Source organism: Trachinotus anak, unplaced genomic scaffold, assembly GCF_046630095.1.
Source record: "Trachinotus anak isolate AG129_WGS33_773 ecotype Australia unplaced genomic scaffold, CSIRO_AGI_Tana_v1 ptg000012l, whole genome shotgun sequence".
In the NCBI taxonomy this organism is placed as follows: Eukaryota; Metazoa; Chordata; class Actinopteri; order Carangiformes; family Carangidae; genus Trachinotus; species Trachinotus anak.
This window is the reverse complement of record NW_027273863.1, coordinates 24,899,030-24,920,604: the sequence shown is the minus strand read 5'-3', so window position 1 is coordinate 24,920,604 and position 21,575 is coordinate 24,899,030. Positions and strand designations below refer to the sequence as shown.

Sequence of the window (21,575 nt, the reverse complement as noted above, 5' to 3'; positions counted from 1 at the left end):
CAGGACTCACCCACTGCTTCTTCTTGGTCTGCGAGATGAGCTGTTTGTTTTGGGCCACGAGCTTCTTCACCTCCTCCACCAGCTCCTCTTTACACTTCTCCTTCACTTGCTTACACTTCCTCTCCATCTCCGCCTGAGCTCCAGCCACCGCCTTACTCACCGCCTGACGCTTCTCCTCCTCCATCTCTGCACGGAGCTGCAGGCACAGAGAGAGGCAGGGTCCAAACGTGTCTTTACTAAAGATCCAGACATTAGAAGTAAAACATATTCTTTAAGCACAAACACAAACCTTCTCCAGGGCTTCTCGGACGACCCTCTCGGTCTCCCTCTTGTTGTCGGCCTTCATCATCTCCTTGACGTCGTTGAAGACCTTGGTGTATTTCTCGTGGCACATGTTCTGGCAGGCGCCGTCGCTGTTGGTTTGGGTGCCACGGTGCAGCGTGCGTGGCGACCCTCCGCTGGCCTTCTTGGTCTGCGTGGACACCGACAGCTTCTCAGGCTGCTGCGGCGCAGAGGACACGGGAATCTCCTGACTGGAGCTTACCGCCTCCATCTCCGGCTCCGGGTCCTGGCAGAGAGGAGAGGAGAGGAGAGGGCGGGAAGAAACAAAAGATGTTAGACAAACCAAAAAAAAAACTTAAGGCATCTTCCAAAGTCTGTTAAAAAGACAATAAAGCTTTAAAATAATAAAATATTTAGCTTTTACTGCAACAGTGTTGTTATTTACTCTTTTTAATTTCATCACAAATGCTCTGAGGAAACCAAGGTAGATTTTTGAGTTCAATGGCAATATCTTACACTGTCTTATTAAAAAGAAAAAAGAAATTGTGATTATTTTGGCAGTTTTTTGCGATATGAGTCGTGTTCTCAAGTGGAATTGTAATTTTTGCTTCATTTTCACTGAAATAAATATAAAAATTATGTTGATATAATTTTTGTTGGGTCTTGTACCAAACAAGTTCACTTACATCTCTGTAGAACCAAAGCGCTTAATTTATAGTCTGTTGTGACAGATTTTATGTTGCAGCTCCAGTGATTTGGATGTTGCTGTTGGCCACAGTGCAATTTTGATAATATTTTGATTAATTGCACAGCTCTACTTAAAACAGATTTTACATACACAAGTAAAATACAAAAACATCTTTTGATCAGAATAAAGAATTTACAGTTGTGCGCAAAGTTGTGCCGCTGGGCAAATTACATATTTTGTTGATTTTCAAAGTGAAAAGAAGTAAATGTAAACGCTGCAGCAAACACACAAAATAATTTAATATAATTTCTTCAAAATGTTATGTTATTTTTCATTAAATGAGCTTAAAAATGTAAAAACACTCATTTTGACCTGCATCTTACCAATTGTTTATCAAGACATGCAACTTGCCCAGTATGTAATTTTTGCACACAACTTTACAATAAGCTAATGTTGGCTCAGGTGGCTACATGATAAATTAAAGATTATGCTACTACTAACAAATATTGTCTGACTGCTGACAAACAGACTTACACTGGCTTCCTCTTTGGGCTCCATCATTTGAGTCCGGCGGCTTTTCTTTGCCTTGGGCTCCTGGCTGCCTTTGAGCTGCAGGGGGAAAAAAGTTAATGTAAAATGTTAAAGTAAATATGACAAACGTTGAATATCATGGTGCCCAGGAAGATTTACTGTTCTATAGGAATACAGACAGAGAAGTGAGGTCGAGTGCAGCAGGGACATTATACAGAAACATTTTCTGTATAATGTCCCTGCTGCACTCGGCTCTGTCACCTCCTACAACATTTACAACTCTTTAAAAATAACAGTTACAATAGGATGTAACTATCTGTGCTTTTTAAAGAAATGATCCAGAGCCAAAGTCTAAGGCCATTTTAGAATATTCTTTTTAATCTACTGTTGAGACAATAAGACTCAGTCAAATTTTAAAAATGTCCTCTGTATCCAGATGCTGTAATTCCTGCACACAGGATGCATGAAAGCATTAACCACAGATCTGCATTAAAGAACACAAGAGGAACAAGACATTTTTACACTAAGATGTTTTATGGCAATTTATAGAAAATACTTAAATTGTATTCATTTATTTTTCTGTTCAGTTGCAGAACTTAAGAGATTTAAGGAAATTTTGAAATAAAAAATAAAATTGCCACTCAAATAATTACACTGCTCTTATGTGGTAATCAAAGATCCTTAATCATAATAGTTGATGATTTGAGTTATAAGGTCACAACTACAAATAATACTTTAGTTCTCCTCTTTCCATTACTGTGTTTTCCTACTTTGACAGTTGGTTGTCATGACAACAGTAGTAAAATAATGTTTCCAGCCCAATAACATGGAGAGAGTAATGCTGAACAATGTGGCAGTTCAGTCACCAGATGGCACTGTTCGATGTATTTCGATGTATCTACTCTAAGTTTTACCAGTGTAAGGTTTATCTGGTCAAGTTTGATCTTTGTTTGCTTGAGTTTGTCCTTTTGCTTTTGTTGTTTTAATCCATTTTCTATCACGCACTAACTTTGGTTGACACAAGTTTCACACCAAACTACCTGCTGGTTTGCTGTGTTTGGTGTTTTTGTGTGAGTTTGCAGCAGCACCTGGCAGATTAATGTTTATATTTAAAAAAGAACGAGCGCAGTGAAAACCTCAGAGGAAGCTCAGACTGGTTTTGAATCAAAAAATAACACAGATTGTTTCCTCTGTAGAAACTTACTGACGCAGAGTCGCAGTGAAGCTGCAGAGGGAAACAAAATCAGGTAAAGACACGACCAAGTCTGGCAGCAATAATTTGAAGGATGAGGTGAGCTGAAGTCTGGGTGGCTTGTAGCTTTTAAAAAGGTTCATACAGTTTACAGTGTTGACTTGGAAGCTTTATATAGCACGTTTCCACTGCAGGAACTTTATCAGGGTCCAGGAACCATTTAAGGAACTCAGGAATCTTATAAGGGACTAAATTTAGTTCAGTGCCGGGCTTCCCTACTCTTGGGGTAGTCCTTTTGATGGCCGCTAATCTTCACTCTCACAATATGCAGCTCCTGATCATCACTATTGTGGATATCACTTGTCTCAGGAGCTCTCTGGTAAGAGCTCCAGGAAGTACGGAACCACAAGAGCTAAACTGGGAACTCAGAGTCCGATTTGCAACTCGACTTACATGTCGGACCTGCTCGTTGCTGGTGGAGGAGATGCTGGACTCGGCCTCGTCTGTCCGCTCCAGTCTGTCTGTCCTCACGCTGCTGCCCTCCTCCTGCTGCTGCTGCTGCTGCTGCTGCTGCTGCTGCTGCTGCTGCTGCTGCTGCTGCCGGCTCTGGCTCTGGCTCTGGCTCTGTTGGTGGTGCTGGTGTGGCTGGCTGCCGTCCTCCATCTTTGTTTTCCAGAAGCGTCCCTCCCTCAGGAAACGCTGGTAAACCTCGAGCTCCTCGCACGCCTTCTTCCAGCCGTTGCTGCGCTTCACCTGCAGCTGCTGGACGCTCACTTTGATGTCCTGGATGTTGTCTGAGGGGATCCACGCTCTAGAGGAGACCAGGGGGAAAAAAAATAAAAAATTCTCGAGATTTACCAAGCAGCACTGCACAATTTTTAATATATTTATACATGTGATTGTTTTAATTGTTTCAAAATAAGATGATAAAATTTTAAATGTGAGGACAGTGAGAGTCCTACTTTACAGAACACTAAATTATTAAAAAATGTGATATGGATATGAAAAAACCACACAGCTGAAAAACGATGCTGCGTGCTGTCATGACGTCTTCCAGCTGTGCTAACCTCTGATGCTGATGTCCAAAGAAGCGCACATCCACCTGGTTGTCCTCCCTCTGAAGGACTTTGGCCGGCCAGTAGCCAAAGCCTTTCATCTTGGCCCAGACCAGGTCATGGCTTGGGCTCTGCCGAGGTAACACACACAATAGAGAAACCTATTAGACCCAAGATACGACCTGCTGGTACATTTCTAACAAGCAAAACTCAGGCGCATTCATGCTAAAATTAGTTATCGCAGGCCTACTTACTTTTTTTGCTACTGTGCATAAATTTGCAAGAAATTATGTATATACTGTTGATACTACTGATGACTATTCATTATTGATCTGTGCATTGTTTTTTTTCTTGTTGTTAAATGAATCATTTTAATCTAAAACTTCTCATAAAAAAGTTCAAGAATGTCTGTAGCAGTTTCCCAGATCTTGTTTATTTACGTCAAACTAACAGCGGCGTTGGGTTGTGCAAATACACCTGTCATCTGCCACACATGAAAAGCTTTACTCCCCTGTCTCTCAAATCAAAGCACCACTTTGTCGTCGCATTAAATCAGATTTAAAAAACAGTTTAACAAAAACAACATTGTAATTGTATCTTAGTTGTATAAATGTAATGCTTCTGCTGTTAAAGAAAAACATGACAACAGAAACAACATCTAAAATAAAACCGTGTGTTAAGAAATAAAGTTTGGTTGAGAGAAGCTGCAGCTGGGCCTGCTGCAGTGGGTTTGGTTGTACTCACACAAGGGTAACAGAACCAGTTGTCGGGCCGGGCATTCGACAGGTAGAAACAGTTCTTACACAACAACAACTCATTTAACTGGAAAAAGAGGAGAGGAAAAGAAAAAAACAGAACTGTTGAGAACTTTCAGAATAAACCTGGAGTCTACGCAGACTCATTAAGCTCTGAACCTACGAGGTGAGTGAGACAAAATAAAACAACGGTACCTCGTGACATGTGTCGCTGAAGAGCAACCGTGCGATCTCTGCTTGGTCACTGTGAACTGCAACACACAAGAAGACACTCAGCCAGAAACAAACAAACAAACATGTTTTCTAAGAAAACACATCATTAACTTTTTATCAGTCTCAAACTTGTAACAGCCAAAGCTTCTTTGTCAGTGTGGTTTAGTCAGTGTTTTTTACAGAGGTTTAGTGAGATGATAAAACTACAGGGTGCACCGCACAGTTGGTTCAGCAGGTGTTGCAGCTCACAAATAGCATTTTAATTAATTTTTCCATCATTAATCGCGACATGTTTGGACCAATAATGCTTGACAATTCACTTTCATCTCGTTTTCTGGATGAAACGAGGAGGAGACAACACAGAACAACAAACTGAAATCTGTAAAAAACTTTGACTCACCTCCGTACAGGATGGCAGTGTTGTGAACAATCAGCTGAGCGTCTGCCTTGAACTCCTCAAAGCTCTTATACTTTCCTTCAGACAAGTTCTTAGATGGGAGAGAGAGAGAGAGAGAGAGAGAGAGAGAGAGAGAGAGAGAGAGAGAGAGAGAGAGAGAGAGAGAGAGAGAGAGAGAGAGAGAGAGAGAGAGAGAGAGAGAGAGAGAGAGAGAGAGAGAGAAAGAGAATGTTGGTCAGAGAGAGAGAGTACAGGTACAAAGAGGTCTATTCACATGCTGGGTGTGTGCGCGCGTTTGGGGATCGACATGCGAGAGGTCCAGGAAAGGGAAGTGTGCATATTTACACACACACACACACACACACACACACACACACACACACACACACACACACACACACACACACACAGTATTATACACAACTATTTTGCTTTATGAATAAATCTTGTCAGCCTTGTTAACATTCAAAATCATGAAAGTTAAGATTTGTTAAGAAAATAAAGGACAACTGCCATATAGTTAAAGTATTGTGTTAACATGAGGAGTTATGTGAGAGTGTGAGTGTGAGGGGGTGTTTCCATCTTCTGTACAGGTAAAGAAGTTTCAAAAATAAGATGATAAAAAAAAATTTAAAAGATAAAAAAGAAGTAAATAAATATGAATGAAAGCAGAAAAATGTTACACACATTAAAAAAGAACAGGACACTGACACTGGACTTGACTGTTACCTCTTGGATGTTGGTGACGTCCAGCGCAGTGTGGATCAGCCGTCTGTACATGGGATGTTTAATGTCTTTGCCTTTCTTGTTCAGGTCCACTGCCTGCAAAGTGGAGGAGCAGAGCTGCAATTAATCACTGATTAATTAATTAGTTGATCAAAAGAATATTAATCAACAACTTTTAGTTTAAGTCATTTTAAGAGCAGGTTCAAACTTCTCAAATGTGAGGATTGTAAATTCTCACATTTGAAACTGTTCACTTGATGCCAATGTGTGTGTGCAAAGTATTTATTTATTTATTTTTTACATTTTTTGGACATTTAAATCACTAATTGACAAAACAATCCGCAGAGAAATTGTTAATAAAAATAATCTTTAGTTGCAGCCCTACAGAGAGAGGATACTGATTTAATACGTCTTTACAGGCTGGAGGACGGGAGAGAAAGGGTTAATGAAGCAGGGGCGCGTGCAAGGCCTACAGAGACGGAGGCAGCACGGAGAGTAAATGATGAGATTTGATACTAATTTTAAAGGGTGCAGTGGGATGAAGGAGGGAAGGATAGAGAAAGGGATGAGAGAACAAAAAAAGCAGTAGAAGAGTAATGAGATTATTTAACACTCGAGGTTATGGGAGCGAGAGAATGGAGGAGATGAGCGAGCAGAAAGAGATGTCTGAAAAGACAGAGGAAGGCTGGTGATGAAGGAGGAGAATGAAGGGGATATCTTCTCTTGAGTGGGGCAGAGGGGAGGGTTATTGTGAGTCCAGACCCCAGGATGTCGTCATGTCACAGTGGGTTTCGAATCTATTTTCTCTGGAAAATAGATTGAACTATTTTACAGGAGGAAAAACATGTTTGTGGAGACATTTCAGAGTCGCTCCTTCAGCCTGTCAGAGTGGGCGGGCCGCCACATTTGACAGCTAAGTCCACATGGTGAGCATGACACAATGTAAACAAAAGCACAGCTAAGTGATACAGCAATTTGTAATCACTACGTTGAATCACTGGATTTCTACCAACTTCCTGCAGTGTAAGAACAAGGAAGCATTTTGTTTTTACCGTCAGTCATTATCAGTGAAACCAAGCTTAAAACAGTGAGTGGGGAAAAAAAAAACATCAAAATCTTTCTTAATATGACAAAAACAGGATCTGACCAGCAGAATTTAAATCATAATAACTGAATCTAAATGAGACCCAGACCAATAAAAAGGTAAAGGGTCACACTAGAGCAGAGGTTGAATGACGTCATCACATGGACAGCAGTCTGCTGTATTCTCACGGGGAGGAGGTTTGATGAGTTGAAGGTAAACAGCAGCAGTAACAGGCAGAAATAAATGTTCAGTTGTTCTCACCCTCTCCTTCATACGCTGGACGATGAAACGCAGGTATTTACACATCTCCTGTTTGTTCAGGTTCTTCTTTTTACTGCCCTGCAGGAAGGAAGGGAGGGAGGGAGGGAGATGGTGATTCGACCCTTTAACTTGAATTTAATATTCATTCATAACAACACATTACAGAAAAGCAGGAGTACAGAAGAGGAGACGGGGCTGACTGAAAAGTGAAAATTAATTAGGCGTCTGCTGGTATGAAACTTACAGTGAGAACTGACGTCTTAAATGTCATGAAAGCAACAAGACCCTTAACTGGGGTGAGTAAATATAACAGAAACATTTCTGCTGCAGAATCCTGATTTATGTTTTTGTCTCTGTACAGACTGAATTATTACAGGAAGGTTATTACAGATGAGCATTACGAAGACGTCAGACAGATAAAGTACTGCAGTGGAGGCAGTGTGGAAGGATGAAAGGAAGGATTAGGACTTGCAGAGGCACATTTTTTTATCCAAAGTCTGACAAAGAAAAGACTGTTAGGCTGCAGTTTCAAATATCACTTAACATGTTTATTCTTTATAAAATCAACTTATAAAAAAAAATAGAAACAACCTCTCAGTGGCACCGTTTACTGTGTGAACACAGCTCAACAGAAAGACAGACTGCAACCAAAAAACAACCAAATAGGCTCATTTCAAAGACTCAGGGCCCCATTTATCAAAAAAAAATCAATCCATCATCATCAACTTATGATGCACTTAAAGATGTCAGTTTGCTTTAAAATGCCTACCTTGCACCCATGATATCATATTAAACTAAACCTAAAACCTCCAACTCTCTAACTGCCCTCTGCAGTGATTAATAAAATATCCTACTTTCCAAAAAGATGCTCATAAATCATTTAAAAAAAAGACATAATAGACCCTTAAGAGTGTATACATGCCCAAGTTTGAGCACCTACCCTGCAGACGACACATTGCCAGTGAGACCCTCCATCTCTGGGCTTACACTCCTCTGACAGACACTTGAGATGGTAAACCCGAAAACAGTTGTCGCACGTGAGGACGTCCCCTGGTAGGTGACACTCGAAGCAGTACCAGTCGTGGCTCTCCGCCTCCCAGTCCTGCAGGGAAGACACAGCAGAGCACAAGTTTGGGTGACCCCCCCCTCCGACCTGCCAACCACAGCAGGGGAGGAAATGATTTTCTCCATCCTTGATTAAACCTAGTGCTCAGATTTACAGATTTACAGAGTGTCAGGAGGAGAGAAGGTGACAGAAGGTTTGATCTCACACTGCAAGACATCAACTTCCTCACGCAATGAATGAGGGAGCATCTAAAATCTACAGCACGAGCTTGCAAATAAGACCCCCCCCCCCCCCCCCCTGATCTGAGCTTTTTAAGTTTTCTGTGGGTATGAATTTGTTTTCAATTTGTGTGTGCAGCTTTCAATTTGGTCGTGATGCTTGATCGTGGTTGATGCCTTATAGAAGAGACACAGAGGACACTTGTTAGATTCCAGTAAATCAAAATACAAAAATCCTGCTGGTGTTCTGCTAAACTTCCTTCCTTTTAATTTCTAAGTTTCAAAAGTGCTCCAATCCATAAAAAAATCCATGGTAATAAATTCCAGCTCAGATGACTGAACAGTTCCAGATCTGATAGCATGATTATTATATCTGAGCACACACTCATTCTTCTGTGTATTTCACCAGCAAATTTAAAATGCATTATTTCATTGTGATTCTGCATTAAGCACACATTCATGAAACACCTCAAAATATATAGATGTTTTATCTACTTTTCACCTGAGTGTGGATGTGGTAACAGAAGTCAGTGAAGGAACAGTAAAGAAACTGAAGTGATTTTTGTAAAGCTAATTTAGACACACTGGCCTTAGTGACAGCAGGTGGTGACAGCGTGGCGTTCAGAGCATTGTGCCAAAAGGTCAGTGGTTCGAACCATGAGGCAGCTAAGAAGATCTAAGTGGGAAAAATGGATGCGAAGAAAAAAAATCTAATAATAATGTTGAGCAGCTTTTCAGCCCTTCTGGAGCCTCCTTTTTCCTGTGTAGCTGCTGGGTGGAAGTAGCAAAAAAAAAAAAAAAGACTTTTTGGTGCAGACAACACATGTCAGAAGCACCAAGTACTGAAATCTGTCAAAAACACTGACATTTAGAAGATTGCTTTCTTTTTCATTTATCAGCTTGCTCCTGAGTTTAATCAAAGATTGTTCAATTTCAGACATTTTCATTGGAGCAATGTGCTTATACTAAATGCACAACATTTAACATTTCTGAATGGCTAGCTGTTTTCTGAGTGATCCAATAAATATAGCAGATTTCAGGTAAACACTCAGAGAAACCGAATCCTGCAAGGTTGGATGGTGGGTCCACGTGGGCGGGGCTTGGGGTGTAGCTGAGAGTGGTGACTGCTTTCTTGTGACATCACAAAGTTCCAGAAGTCCTGACGGCTGGTTTTAAGGCTCAGTTTCTGAATACAGGCTGTGTGCATTTCTCTGTGGACTGAGGCTTTGATACTTTCACAGTATTAATATAGAACCTAGACCTGCTTTATAATCAAAAAACACATGGATATCCACCTTTATATAATATTGGACTTATACATGACTTTAAAATAAACATTTCAATATTTCAAAACAAAGAACTGTGGTACCAAATTTCAACTGATACCCAGCCCTTGCTGGCATTTTGTAATGTTAATTTTAAAATAACCTCCCTTTATTGTGTGATAATTAAAAGTTCATCAAGCAAATGCGTTCATGGCTGAAAGGTCATTGCCTTTTTTTTTTTTTTTTTTTTTTTTTTTTTTGGAAACACACAAAAGGCTGCAGTCGTCTTGTCTTATACTAATTTTAATTAAAGGGTTCAAATGAAGGGCACAGAGACGGCAAGTGTGAACCACTAAAAATTCAACTCCTCATCCACCTGTCAAGAGTCCAACTCCTCCCACTCACAGTCTGGACCGGCTCAGTAGGGAAGAGCATCAGAATCGTGACCAAGTGCCGCTCAATGAAAGCTAGAAAAGAGCCGCACTTCAGTCCCTTCCTTGATCTTTTCTCCATATGTTTATGTGCTGTTTGGGTTTGAGCTTAAGGAATCATACAAGATCATCTTACCAGGAATGCATTTCCTAAATAACCCTGATAAGTCTTTAAACAGAAGACTGTGACAAGAATGTGCACTGCAGCAGGGAAGCCTTCCTCTGCCTAAAAACACATGCAGATTTAAACAGACTTGGACGAGAGTGGCTCCGTCGGAAGTGTAGGGGTGAAACGAGCCCCAACACAACCATAAATAGTCATAAGGACAAAAGGAGTGAGGATAGCTCTGACATTCACGCTGCCAGTGTCGCTGCAACAACAAAGACCCTGATCTGAAGCAGGGGCTGCCAGGAAGCACTCTACACTCTGAAATCCAGGGGTTTACTGAAGGCTCTTTAAAAAGGATCATCTGCAACTGTAAGAGACCTCACCAAAATAAAATATTCTGCAACCACTAGGCAGTAACACAGACAAATACAACCAATTAATTGATTTGTAGATTGACAAAAAAATAATCATTAACAATTTTCAATAATTGTTTTAAGTTATTTGTTGCGCAAAAAAAGCCAAAATATGCTCTGCCTTCAGCTTCTTAAATTTAAACGATTAACTGCTTTTCTCTATTTTACATCATTGGATACTGAATATCTACACAAACAAGAATAGAAGATGTCACACTCCTCTCTGTAAAGCCGTGACAGGCATTTCTCTTAACGGTTTTTGGCATTTTATTGACTAAACGATTAAAAGATTCATCAAAAAATTGCCCTAAGTAAGTAATTGTTTTTGGCAAGTTGGGTTTAAAGCACTAACTGTAACATCCTTGGTTGAAGTCATGTCAGTCAGTCTCTCCCCCTCATTTCACGTTGTCTCTCTATTGTCAATTCTAGAGTAAATTCATAAAAATTTGGTGAAAGTCTCTTTTACTAACAGCTGCAGCTTTTCATCTCACACTAAATAAGGATCTTGTCTTTTCAGTTAGTGTGGTCATTGTCAAAAACACCTGTTGTAAAAATAATCCAGGTGCACTGAATGGGACAATAAACCTGAAACCTTAAAAATATGCTGGATCTGTCTTTAAAGCACCCAGGCAGCTTTCCAACAGTGTCAAAAATTCTTTACAACTTTATCTTCAAAGTATAACCTGACAGATTATTTTAATTTATTTAATTTTTTTTGGAAATCAATCCTAACAATGATGTTTGAAAATTTTGAAAAAAATTCATAACAATAGTGCATCTGACATTGCATTAATTTTTTAATAAATGTAACAATATATATTTCAGCAAATATAAGCAACGTTTTAATGGGGATTCCTTAAATTCGAGGATTAAGCAAAAAAGTCTGAACAGGGAAGAAGCCATTAAATGTTAGGACAGATCCAGATCATTTACTATGAATTTTATTTTCTTTCTCTGAACTCTGTTGCTTGACATTGGCCTTGGTGGAGGTCTTGTGGCCAGGATCTGTTAACGGGACATTTTGCGGCTGAAAATAAATTTGTCATTGCAACATGGAGACACATTTCTAATCACTTATTACCTAATTTGAATGCAATGGTTTTCTGCCAAGTCATTAGAAAAGCATTGAATATACTTCATTCAGATCCAGTTCTTAGTAGCTGGAGCTACTGTGCTAACAAAACTCAGCCTTAACCCATAATTCACACCCGGTGTTTACATTACTTGCCTGCAATGCAAAGTTGCACTTGATATCTATGGTCAGACCATATTCTCAATCCGATTTGGGAACAAAGAGTGAAAGTTAAGTGCAACAGTTGTGTTCACATATTCCCAAATGAACAGAAGTGAAGGAGGAACATTCTCCATGGTTTTAAATTAAAGCCCGTCCAGAGATTCCTCCAAGGACTTCTACTTTTTAGAGCGTAATAGGCTCTTCACCCACACAAACACTTGACAATACAGATGGTCCTTGTGTTCTGTTGAGTGTCAAGAGCCACTCCACTATTGTTGGACTGTCTGAAAGACAAGTGCCTGACTTCAAAAGGCTAGAGCTCTCTGAGTGAAGGACACCGTGTCTGTGGTTTCAGCAAAGTGAGTGTCAACAAGTGTGTGGACAGAATAAGGCCCAAGCACAACAGATATTATTACAGCAACATGATGTCTGAGGACCAGATTAGTCAAAGTGCATGAGGAAAATCCCCCAAAAAAAATTAAAACAAAGTTTAAACTTTGTTTTTAGTTTTTATATTAAAGACTTCCCTAAACATCCGTGAAATATCTCTGCACCTTTTTGGAGGGAGAAATGTGCCCTCTCTAAAGGCTGCGAACAAAGGCAGGGACCTGGATAGTGATAGAGTTGGCTTCCTTCAGCCGTCTCCCGCTGCTTTCCGACTCTGGTTAACAGCTCTACACTGACAGTGTCAAGCCGGGACATGTCGGAGAGCCGAGCGAGGCTGAGCAGCAGGCTAATGTGCCTTCAAATGACCTACACAAAACAACCCCGGGATTCATCTCCACCTCCTGCCACTTTTAGAAATAAACTGCTTCACTTGTAGTCTGACATTTTCTTCAGATCCACATAAGCTAGACGCTCCTTTGCAAGTTTCGCAAGTTTTGGTCTTATAAAACTCATACCATACATATATGGTATATATACACACACAACTTTTCACGATGTATTACATGCTTGTGTGAACACTGTTACACACCACTTGTAGTGGTTGGGCAATATGGATAAAATCTTCTATTTTAGTATATATTAACACATTATTGCTATAAAGCAGTCCTGCTCAGGGAACATTGCCTGTGATGTTAAAGGACTAGATACCTCTGTGTAAAAACAGAATGGCAAAATATCTGACAGTACATAAATTTATACTTTGTCATTGTATATATCGTCATATTGCCTACCCCTCTTTCAGAATCTCCCCAAAGAAGTTGTTTATCTGAGGTGGTCAGCCACTGGGGCTGAAGGATATAAAGAAAAAAAAATAAAATGATTAAAAGAAAAAAATTATATTGCAATTATTTGGGCAGATATTGCGATTGTGATATGAGTGCTGATCATTATTGTGTTTCATTTTTTACTAATGAAAATATAAAAATGATGATGATAATGATGTGATTTTTGCTGCATCTGTGCCAAACAAGCACGTTCCTTTAAATCTAGTGAATATAATTTTTAGGCCAGGGCATCTCTGTGGCAACAAAATGCTTCATTCATGTTCTGTTGTTGTAAACTAAATAAAATGACTGAGGAGGGTGTAAAATATGAAAACAATGTTTGCACAAGGAAGTTCACTATACATTGTCAAAATAGTGCGTTAGTAAATTCAATGAAATAATGTGTAGTTGGGCTCTTTGTTACAATCACTACATCAACACATCATATCACGTTCATTATCATGCATCACAAGTGTGCAGATTTAAATGTTTAAGCACCAAACTTTAACTGTTAACAAAGCATCCAAGTGTTTTTTGAAAAACAAAAACCTTTTTAAAAAATACCCCCTTAAAAAAAAGTAGGGGGAAATATATGGAAAATATAGAGTAGAAGTTAATGTAGAAATATAGAGTAGAATTTCACAGATAAAATAATCTGTTTGGGCAAACCTGGATTTAATCTCATCTGGCCTGAGGCAGTGCATTTAAAACTTGTTTTCAAAAATTTGGTGGTGCTATTTTTAAATGTTACGATTGGTGGGCAAATGCCATGGTTATCTGTTTGAGGATTAAATATTCCTGAGGTCAAGGACACAGCACATGCCAGCTGGATTGAATCCAGGCACCTGCAGAGGGAGAACCAGCCTCCATCTAGCAACTGCTTCTCACATTCAAACTCTAAGTCTGTCCACTGAGTGACCTGGGACAAAAAAAAAAGTTGGCTGTGTTACTAGCAGCAAGCACGGAGAAAACTAAAGAGCACGACCACACAAACTACAACTACCCTCCCTCCCGCCTCCACCCTCTTTCATTAACCAAAAATGAAGGAAAAAAGAAAATAAGCATGCCAGACAGAAGTTAAGAACACAGCAGGACACACCCCTTCTGAGGAGAACTACAACTACCAAGACCAAAATACTACAAACGCACAGATGCTTGCTACCAACCTGCGACTATGCTAGCATTGCTTGTTATCTCACAGCAAAATGTGATTCAATTAAGCACACTGATCACAGTTAAAGCCATAATTCACAGTTGCTATTTGACTCTAGTTGGCTGGTGTTTCAATGCCGAGGACTGGATACGGCTTTGAGCTGCACCAGGTTAAGACTTTGTGTCTTTAAAAATCAAGCAACAGCACATATGTAGATAAGTAGCGAGCACATACTTTCATCAAGATCATTGATCACTTCCGCAAGAAATTTGGCCACATGGACACAGCGCCGAGATGGACTTTCATGAAGCTTTTTACAGCACGACTGAATGACAGCAAGCAGCTTCTGGCAGTGTGGTTACTACTAGACTGTAGGCCAGCAAGCAGAGTGATCTGCAAATGGAAACCTGATACGTTTTTAGCCCTTGTGTGTAATTTTATTTAAGTGCAGTGAGAAGCATTACATAGTGCAAGAAGACATTTTCTCACCACTGGCCGAGAAGCCTTACTGTTTCATTTTATACAGCCCACAACTTTGACACTCACCAGAACATACTGTATGCCGTTTGTTTTTTTCTGCAGCCTGCATAAAAAGATTCACGCAAATCCCTGACTGCACTGCATGTGGCAGAACTGATTTCTCACAGAATGATGTTAGTTGAGAGGTGGGGAAAAAATGAAGGGATCGAATGAGGAACAAACCCTGAATTTGAAAATAACAATGCAGCCCTTACCTTGCTTCCCTCGGCTTTCGGCTCCTGTGATTGCAAGTGATTCAGAGAGTAGTGTTTAAAAGTCCTGCTGCTAAAAATGACCTGAGCTCCGCTGGTTAACGGTGTTTTGTCCTGAGAGACCAACACCTTTTTTGCGATGACACCACACAGTACATACAGACCGGCTACAAATAAGTTCCCCAAGCTTCTTTGCATGATTTCCATGACTGCTTTTCTGGCCTTCAAATCATAATGAATAACTTTGGATGCAAAGATTTTATCAGCAAAATATATATATTGCATCATAATGAACTGGTGCATGTTTTGTGCATGAGTATGTGCAAGTCAAAACCAAGCAGTTCATCTAATAAAAGAAGCTTCGTCTACAACCACATTGTTATAGTGATACAAATCACATCTGTCATTTCTGTTTTTCCAGTTTTGCGCTTCTTGTAGTTTAATGTGTAAAGCACAACACTAATATTGCTAGGGTGTTAGTACCCTGTGGTAAAAAGCACTGGGATTAAGGCAGCCACCAAATACATGTTAATGCCACTCGCACTTACAGAGTAATCCATAAGGTGCTTTTTGCATTACAGATGAGGATAGTCCCCAGGTAGTGCTGATATACTGTGAAATGACACGCTCAGTGCAGCGCTACTGCGGAAGAGACAAGTCAAAGCCTCTCTACACTGTGAACTGTTCTTACAACTAACAAGGGAAATAAGGTGGAAATAAAAACAAGGACTAAACATGAAGAGACACAAACATTACTAGCACAACACTGCACAACACAGGGCATACTAAACACTGTTGAAAAATAAATTGAAAATAGTTGGGTGACATTTTTATATGTATACAGAACCAAGTATTAAACTAAAGCCCACAATTTGACCAAAATACTTCTATATTGTTTTCTTATCTCTGCTGTTTGGCTCGAGGATGGTACAAGAGTAATATTTGCTCCATCTAAAGTCTGTGTGTGGTGACTCCATTAACACTGTGTTCACACTGCAAGCAACTTGACAGATGGGTGGCTATATCCTGACAGAATCCAATTTGTAGAGGACACCCAAATACATGGGATGTGTCTGCATATAACCATTTAAAAGTTTTTATTCATTATTGTACTATTATTATTATTATTATTATATTTGTAAAAAATTATGAAAACATGATTGTTTCCCATTTCTCTCTAGTGTTTTAGACGGAGAACATTGTTTTTTTAATTATTCATTTATATATTTATTTTGACTTTAACCATTTGGTTTTCGGATTTTCTTTTTGAAGAATTACTACTTGTATGACAGCTTTTACGGACAATACTTAGAGCATTTGCTGATTTTTTTCTGTCATGTAACTCAGTTACAAACTAAAGCAGTAATCTAGAAACTTGGAAATCAGGAAACTAAACCAAAAAAATAAATTGCTAAAATTAAAAAACTACCATTCATTTTCTATTTGTTATTGTAACCTTTCTAGACCTGCAACCATTAATCAATCTACAGAAAACTAAATAAAAAAGGCAGCTGTTTTGGTAGGTGATTAAGCAAAAATATCAAACTCTCTCTGTCTCCAGCTCCACAAATGACTGATTTTTCAGTCATTTCGTACATTCTGGTAAATTCAATACCTTTGGTCAAAATAAACTTTTTTTATTTTTCACTGCTTTCTGATGGTTTATTGGACCAAGTGAGTAATTAACCAACCAAGACAATAAGCAGCAAATTAAGCAAAAAAGAAAATAGTCTACAGTTGCGGCCCTGAATCTTGAACTGTTAAACTAGAATTTATGTATAGTTCATTTTCCACTTGTCAGCTAAAACTAGATCATAAAATAGAATCCTATCAGTTGGGAAACTTTCTTGGCTATTAGACAGTGGTGGTGGCAAAACGTTTTGTCACTGAACAGTTACCAGAAACACTCTCTTTAGGGAAACACTGGACTTCAAGCCTTAAAAAATGTTGCTTGCAATGTGAACATGCGCACCAACACAATTCTACTGTTATACTTGAACAAAGCCACCACATAAAAGGATGAATTAGCTCACTGTTGTTGACCTATAACACAGGATCTCGAAAAAGGATTCAGTGTTCACCGTTGCCTGTGTTGAGAACCTGATAAATTGTCACTGGACTTACCATCTCATCCCCAGGCTGCCAGTATCCCTCCTGCTCAATGCCGGCCTTGGAGCCCTTGCAGCCAACCGTCAGGGTCTCCACCACCAGGCCGTCCTTTACAGCTAGGCTCAGCTGTCTGGCAGTCTCCTTAGGGTGCATGCCAAACACACGACTCAGGTACCTAGGCAGGTCAGAGTAGAAAAGTCACTGAGCGAGTGTGTGAAGGCAGCTGTGCCGATGGTAACCATTTTTCCATGTTAGCCAAACACTAACATTTCAAATCGCAAACCTACAGTAGGGGCAGACCTTAGCTGGGACCCACCACTGGCATTAATGTGGCCATCGTTCGAATGGTTGTTTTATAAAGTGAATGCATCATTGTCAGTCAAACAGCATTTTCAATGGTCTTTGAATTACTTGCTTCTCAGATTTGTAATATTGCACCAACAGCATCTCACTGCTCCATAAGTTATTTTCATATTCAATCAGAAAACGGATTAGAGATACATGTGGTGTTTGAAATTACAGAGACATTTTTTTCCATTTCCTCTCATGTACCTACATTTTCCAGTGTGGGAGAAAATGTGGTTCAAATAATGGCTCAGTTGATTCCTGCAGCTGTCTGCTGACTGGCAGTGACCCTCACAAAGCAAGGTCATGCATCCTCTGCTGTGGCAGACAGCCAATGAACAGACCATGTCAGTGGGGAGTCAGGTGAGAGTCAGTATTTACTTGTACAAAGAAAGGCCAAGAGTGTGTCTATGAGGTCGGACTGGAAAATTAAATCCATAACTATCAAAACCTACATTTAGATCATTCATGAACTGTCCCCTTAAAAAAAATACTACCTCATGTTCATGTGCCTTCATGCCGTCCAACTAATGTTAGTCTGTGTTCACTCAAAGTGAAGCTGGAGATGTGGATGAAACAAGCACAAACACTGAGCCTCAACTGGAGTAGCTTCTACCTAAAAAAAAAAAAAAAAAATGCTGTGTCCATCGAACTTAAAACAAGCTGTCACGACTTTTGTAACTCTGTGATGTCACAACAAAGCAGTCACCGCCCTCATCAATGCCCCAAGCCCACTCAGACCCATCAGAAGAAAGGCTTGGCTGACTGAACTGTTGATGCTGGAGCTGTGAGAAGCCTGTGAGAGGAGATGTAAAACTACATCTTCTTATGGATATCAAAACTTCAAATAAAACACTGGAGAAGTGTAAAATATCGGACCTTTAATCAGCTGGGGGTGTTTCTGTAGTTACAGTAAAAACTCTGTAGTAAATTTTTTTTTTTCCTGAGATAAAATCACAACTTTACTAATCAGTATCTAATTCTGATAAGGTAACAGAAAATGTAAGAATACCTGGCTTCAACTATCAACCCAATCAGGTGTCCTCTTAGGTTACGAACTCAAAAATGAAATAAATGATTAAAATAAATTACAAACTTGCTTTTTACATTTTATAGCAATGAAGTAGGACTGAAACTAATGATTATTTTCCATTTGAATAATGTGATATTTTCTCGAACAATTGTTTTGTCTGTAAATGTCAGAAAAAAACTGAAAAATGCCAATCATAATTTCCCAGAGTTCTGGGATTAATTTTTATAATAATTAGCCAAGTATGGGAAAGCACCTTTCAAACGGTGGAGAAGGTTTGTTGTGTTTCTCGTCTCCATGGGCACAGGGTGCCTGCATATCTTACAACGGATCTTAAAGCAATTAGCATCTTTATGATTAACTAACTGGTTTTAAGCAGTGTGACTGCGGTGGCTTTGACCTCGCCATATGAGGAAATCACGTTTCCCTCTGAGCGAGAGAAGGCGGTTAATTATTCGCCTCTGCCTCCCTGACTTGAGTCTCCTCTGTTTCCACAGAACCAAAGTCATCACCCTTTTAGCCACACAGCCTATTGGGTGAAATTCAGCTACAGTGGGACTGGATAGGATGGAGGTGATGTGGACGGGAGGGCTATCCGTTGCATGTCGCTGCTTACTGTTGCCATGACAACAGCCTCTCGCTGTCAGTTTTCATTTGGCAAGCGGCCAGCTCCCAAGGTGCTCGCCAACTTGCTGTATGAGATGTGTAAGTGTTTCATTTAGTCTCTGCTCCATCCCCTGACTGAAAGAAAGGAACGATTGAGAGGCGAGGTCTGCCGTGGATTGAACAATGTGAGGTCCTCTCCAAAGATGAAATCATGACGTTTAAATCCTTCATGAACCCAACCCAGCTGTAGATTCTACATCTCAGCCTGGTTTCTACAGAGAGGGTCTAATATAGGGTGGCTGGCTTCACTGCAAGAATTCCAATGAGTGAATATTGGTTGGAGAATGTCAGAACTCCAACAGCTGTCAGTCCAGCTATTGATCGTCATCTGGTGTGACCCTGAGTGCAAATAGGACTCAACCAAACATCCAAGCCTTGCCTCTGCAGCCTGAGCCAACAAACACTGTAAATCAAAATCACCTCACAACAATGTCAAGTGCAATTAACTAATTAATCAAAAGGAAACCAATAAGCAGCCTTTCTCACAATCTATTGAGTTATTCATCAAGCAAAACCTCTGAGAAAATAGTTGTTCCAGCCTTATAAATGTGAGGACTTTGCTGTTTTCCTTCACTGAAAATTAAGTTATCTTTGGGTTTTGGACTGCTGGACAGACAAAAAGAGCAATTTAAAAGATGTCAGCTTGAGCCCTGAGAGGAATAGTTTTCACTATCTTCTGACATGTTGTCAAAATGAATTAAAATCAAATAATAAATAATGAAAAAAATCCTCACTTGAAATTCTTAGACCAAAGTCACCACAGGAAACCGATCAAACTTTTTAGGCTGGTACAATTACAACACATTCAAATTTAAAACAAAGATGAACTTCTCACTTATGTACTGCTGATTGAACAAGGGTCCCTGTCATGATGAGTTTACCACCCACTTTCACCCAGAGCAAACAGACTTAAGAGTTACAAGAATGAATCACAACTGCAACTACTTTGAGAACTGAACTCACTACTTTATAAAGGATTAATTGAAACAAATCAACAGACTAACTAACAAAGCAAACTGTTAGTTGCAATCCTACACGTTTTAAAAACTAAATATATTTGTGAGTTATTCAACTACCTTTATTTTAAAATGAAAAAACATTTTTTCAAAGATCTGCAAAATAACACGACAAACCGAGAAAATGATTAAAGTAGCCCACTACACAGTCAGTTCAAGTAATAGCATGTTTGTGTGTGAAGCTATTTTCTGCCCTCAGGTCATCGCCATGCTGCTTTGAATCACCTGAAATGCTGTGAAGATGCAGCTGTTAGGGACAGGGTACCTTGCTCAAGGACACAAACATGCCAAACCAGAAACTGAAAAGTGTTCACAGCGACATCCATGTATTACCCAGAGTAACAAGGATGTTGTTTCTAGGAGGACAGATGGCCTTTAAAGTATCCTTTAAGGGTACATATAGTCTTATTGGTGGTGAACTTACTTGGAGATCCTGTCCATATTTGCGATTTGTTTCTGGTTGCGAATGACCTCAATGGCCGCCCACACATATTGGACCACCTTGGGGTCTGCCTGCCTCTTCTTCACCACACGTGACATGATTTCCTTATTCATCACAACTGTCAGAAAAAAAAAACAGAAAAAAATATAAATCAGTGGCTCTATTTGTTTACTTTTTTTGTGAATGAAAAGTAGGTTTCACTGTATGTGAATGTTTGTATTTGTATGTCATCCTAGCAAACATCTGCAGAAGCTGCATTTTTTTAAATTCACGCTCAGCTGATTTGAGGCAAACTAATCATCATGTGCGCAGGGAAACACACGTTTGGGATGTGCGGAGCAGCTTAACAGGAACCTGTTAGATAAAGAGTGGCTGTTTTCATTCCAAGTGATTCTGCAGTGCAAGAGCAGCCGGTGGTCAGGAGGGACCACGGGGGACAACAAAGACCAGGAGAATCACATGTGACCATCTGTAAAGACGTTACTGACCATTATGCACGGTCAGGTGGGAGATTAGCTCACCTGACACTGGATGAGTGGTCATCACGACCTAAAAGCACTCTATTATCATACTGCATGTAGTATATCCTCAATATTATTTAACAACTACATCTGGTCATAAAAACAAGCACTAAGGAAATCCTGTCAGTAACAAACCTGGTGTCTTCAGGACTATGTGATGCTGCTCTGTTGTCTGTTAGTCAGTGCAACTAAGAGTACTGGTCCAGACTTGCTAAGAAGGAACAACTCCAGAGAAAAAAACACCTAGGTCATTTGCGGCTGGATTTTTTCATGTTTTTTTTAAATTAATCCCTTTTGGTCCAACATTTTTGGCACTGCTTCTAAAGTTAATACCTCTGATCTAGAACCAGATCCTTCACGAAATATTCTTCAACTCATCTAAATCAACAGGGAAACTTTCTTTCCTCTTCCCTCACTTCAGAAAAAATAAT

General features: G+C 39.7%; 2 protein-coding genes across 14 annotated transcripts in view; both read right to left on the bottom strand.

Moving 5' to 3' along the window:
* The window catches only part of LOC139628679 (tripartite motif-containing protein 16-like), a 276,374-nt gene that overhangs the window by 220,324 nt on the left and 34,475 nt on the right, over positions 1-21,575 (bottom strand). The gene's annotated exons all lie outside the window — the stretch shown is intronic.
* The window catches only part of zmynd11 (zinc finger, MYND-type containing 11), a 31,160-nt gene that overhangs the window by 6,049 nt on the left and 3,536 nt on the right, over positions 1-21,575 (bottom strand). For 3 of the 12 annotated variants that reach the window (XM_071490617.1, XM_071490616.1, XM_071490609.1), the window contains exons 2-16: positions 20,606-20,741; positions 17,140-17,299; positions 15,019-15,042; positions 13,099-13,155; positions 8,125-8,286; positions 7,185-7,262; positions 5,843-5,935; positions 5,117-5,204; positions 4,699-4,754; positions 4,493-4,570; positions 3,761-3,879; positions 3,147-3,504; positions 1,505-1,579; positions 290-568; positions 11-196 (exon numbers count right to left, since the gene is read on the bottom strand). In XM_071490617.1, the coding sequence (XP_071346718.1) occupies positions 11-196; positions 290-568; positions 1,505-1,579; positions 3,147-3,504; positions 3,761-3,879; positions 4,493-4,570; positions 4,699-4,754; positions 5,117-5,204; positions 5,843-5,935; positions 7,185-7,262; positions 8,125-8,286; positions 13,099-13,155; positions 15,019-15,042; positions 17,140-17,299; positions 20,606-20,736 (1,944 nt within the window). In that variant the 5' untranslated portion in view covers positions 20,737-20,741. The remainder of the gene's footprint in view (positions 1-10; positions 197-289; positions 569-1,504; positions 1,580-3,146; positions 3,505-3,760; positions 3,880-4,492; positions 4,571-4,698; positions 4,755-5,116; positions 5,205-5,842; positions 5,936-7,184; positions 7,263-8,124; positions 8,287-13,098; positions 13,156-15,018; positions 15,043-17,139; positions 17,300-20,605; positions 20,742-21,575) is intronic. The other 9 variants (XM_071490619.1, XM_071490614.1, XM_071490613.1 and 6 more) reach the window with 8 other exon arrangements.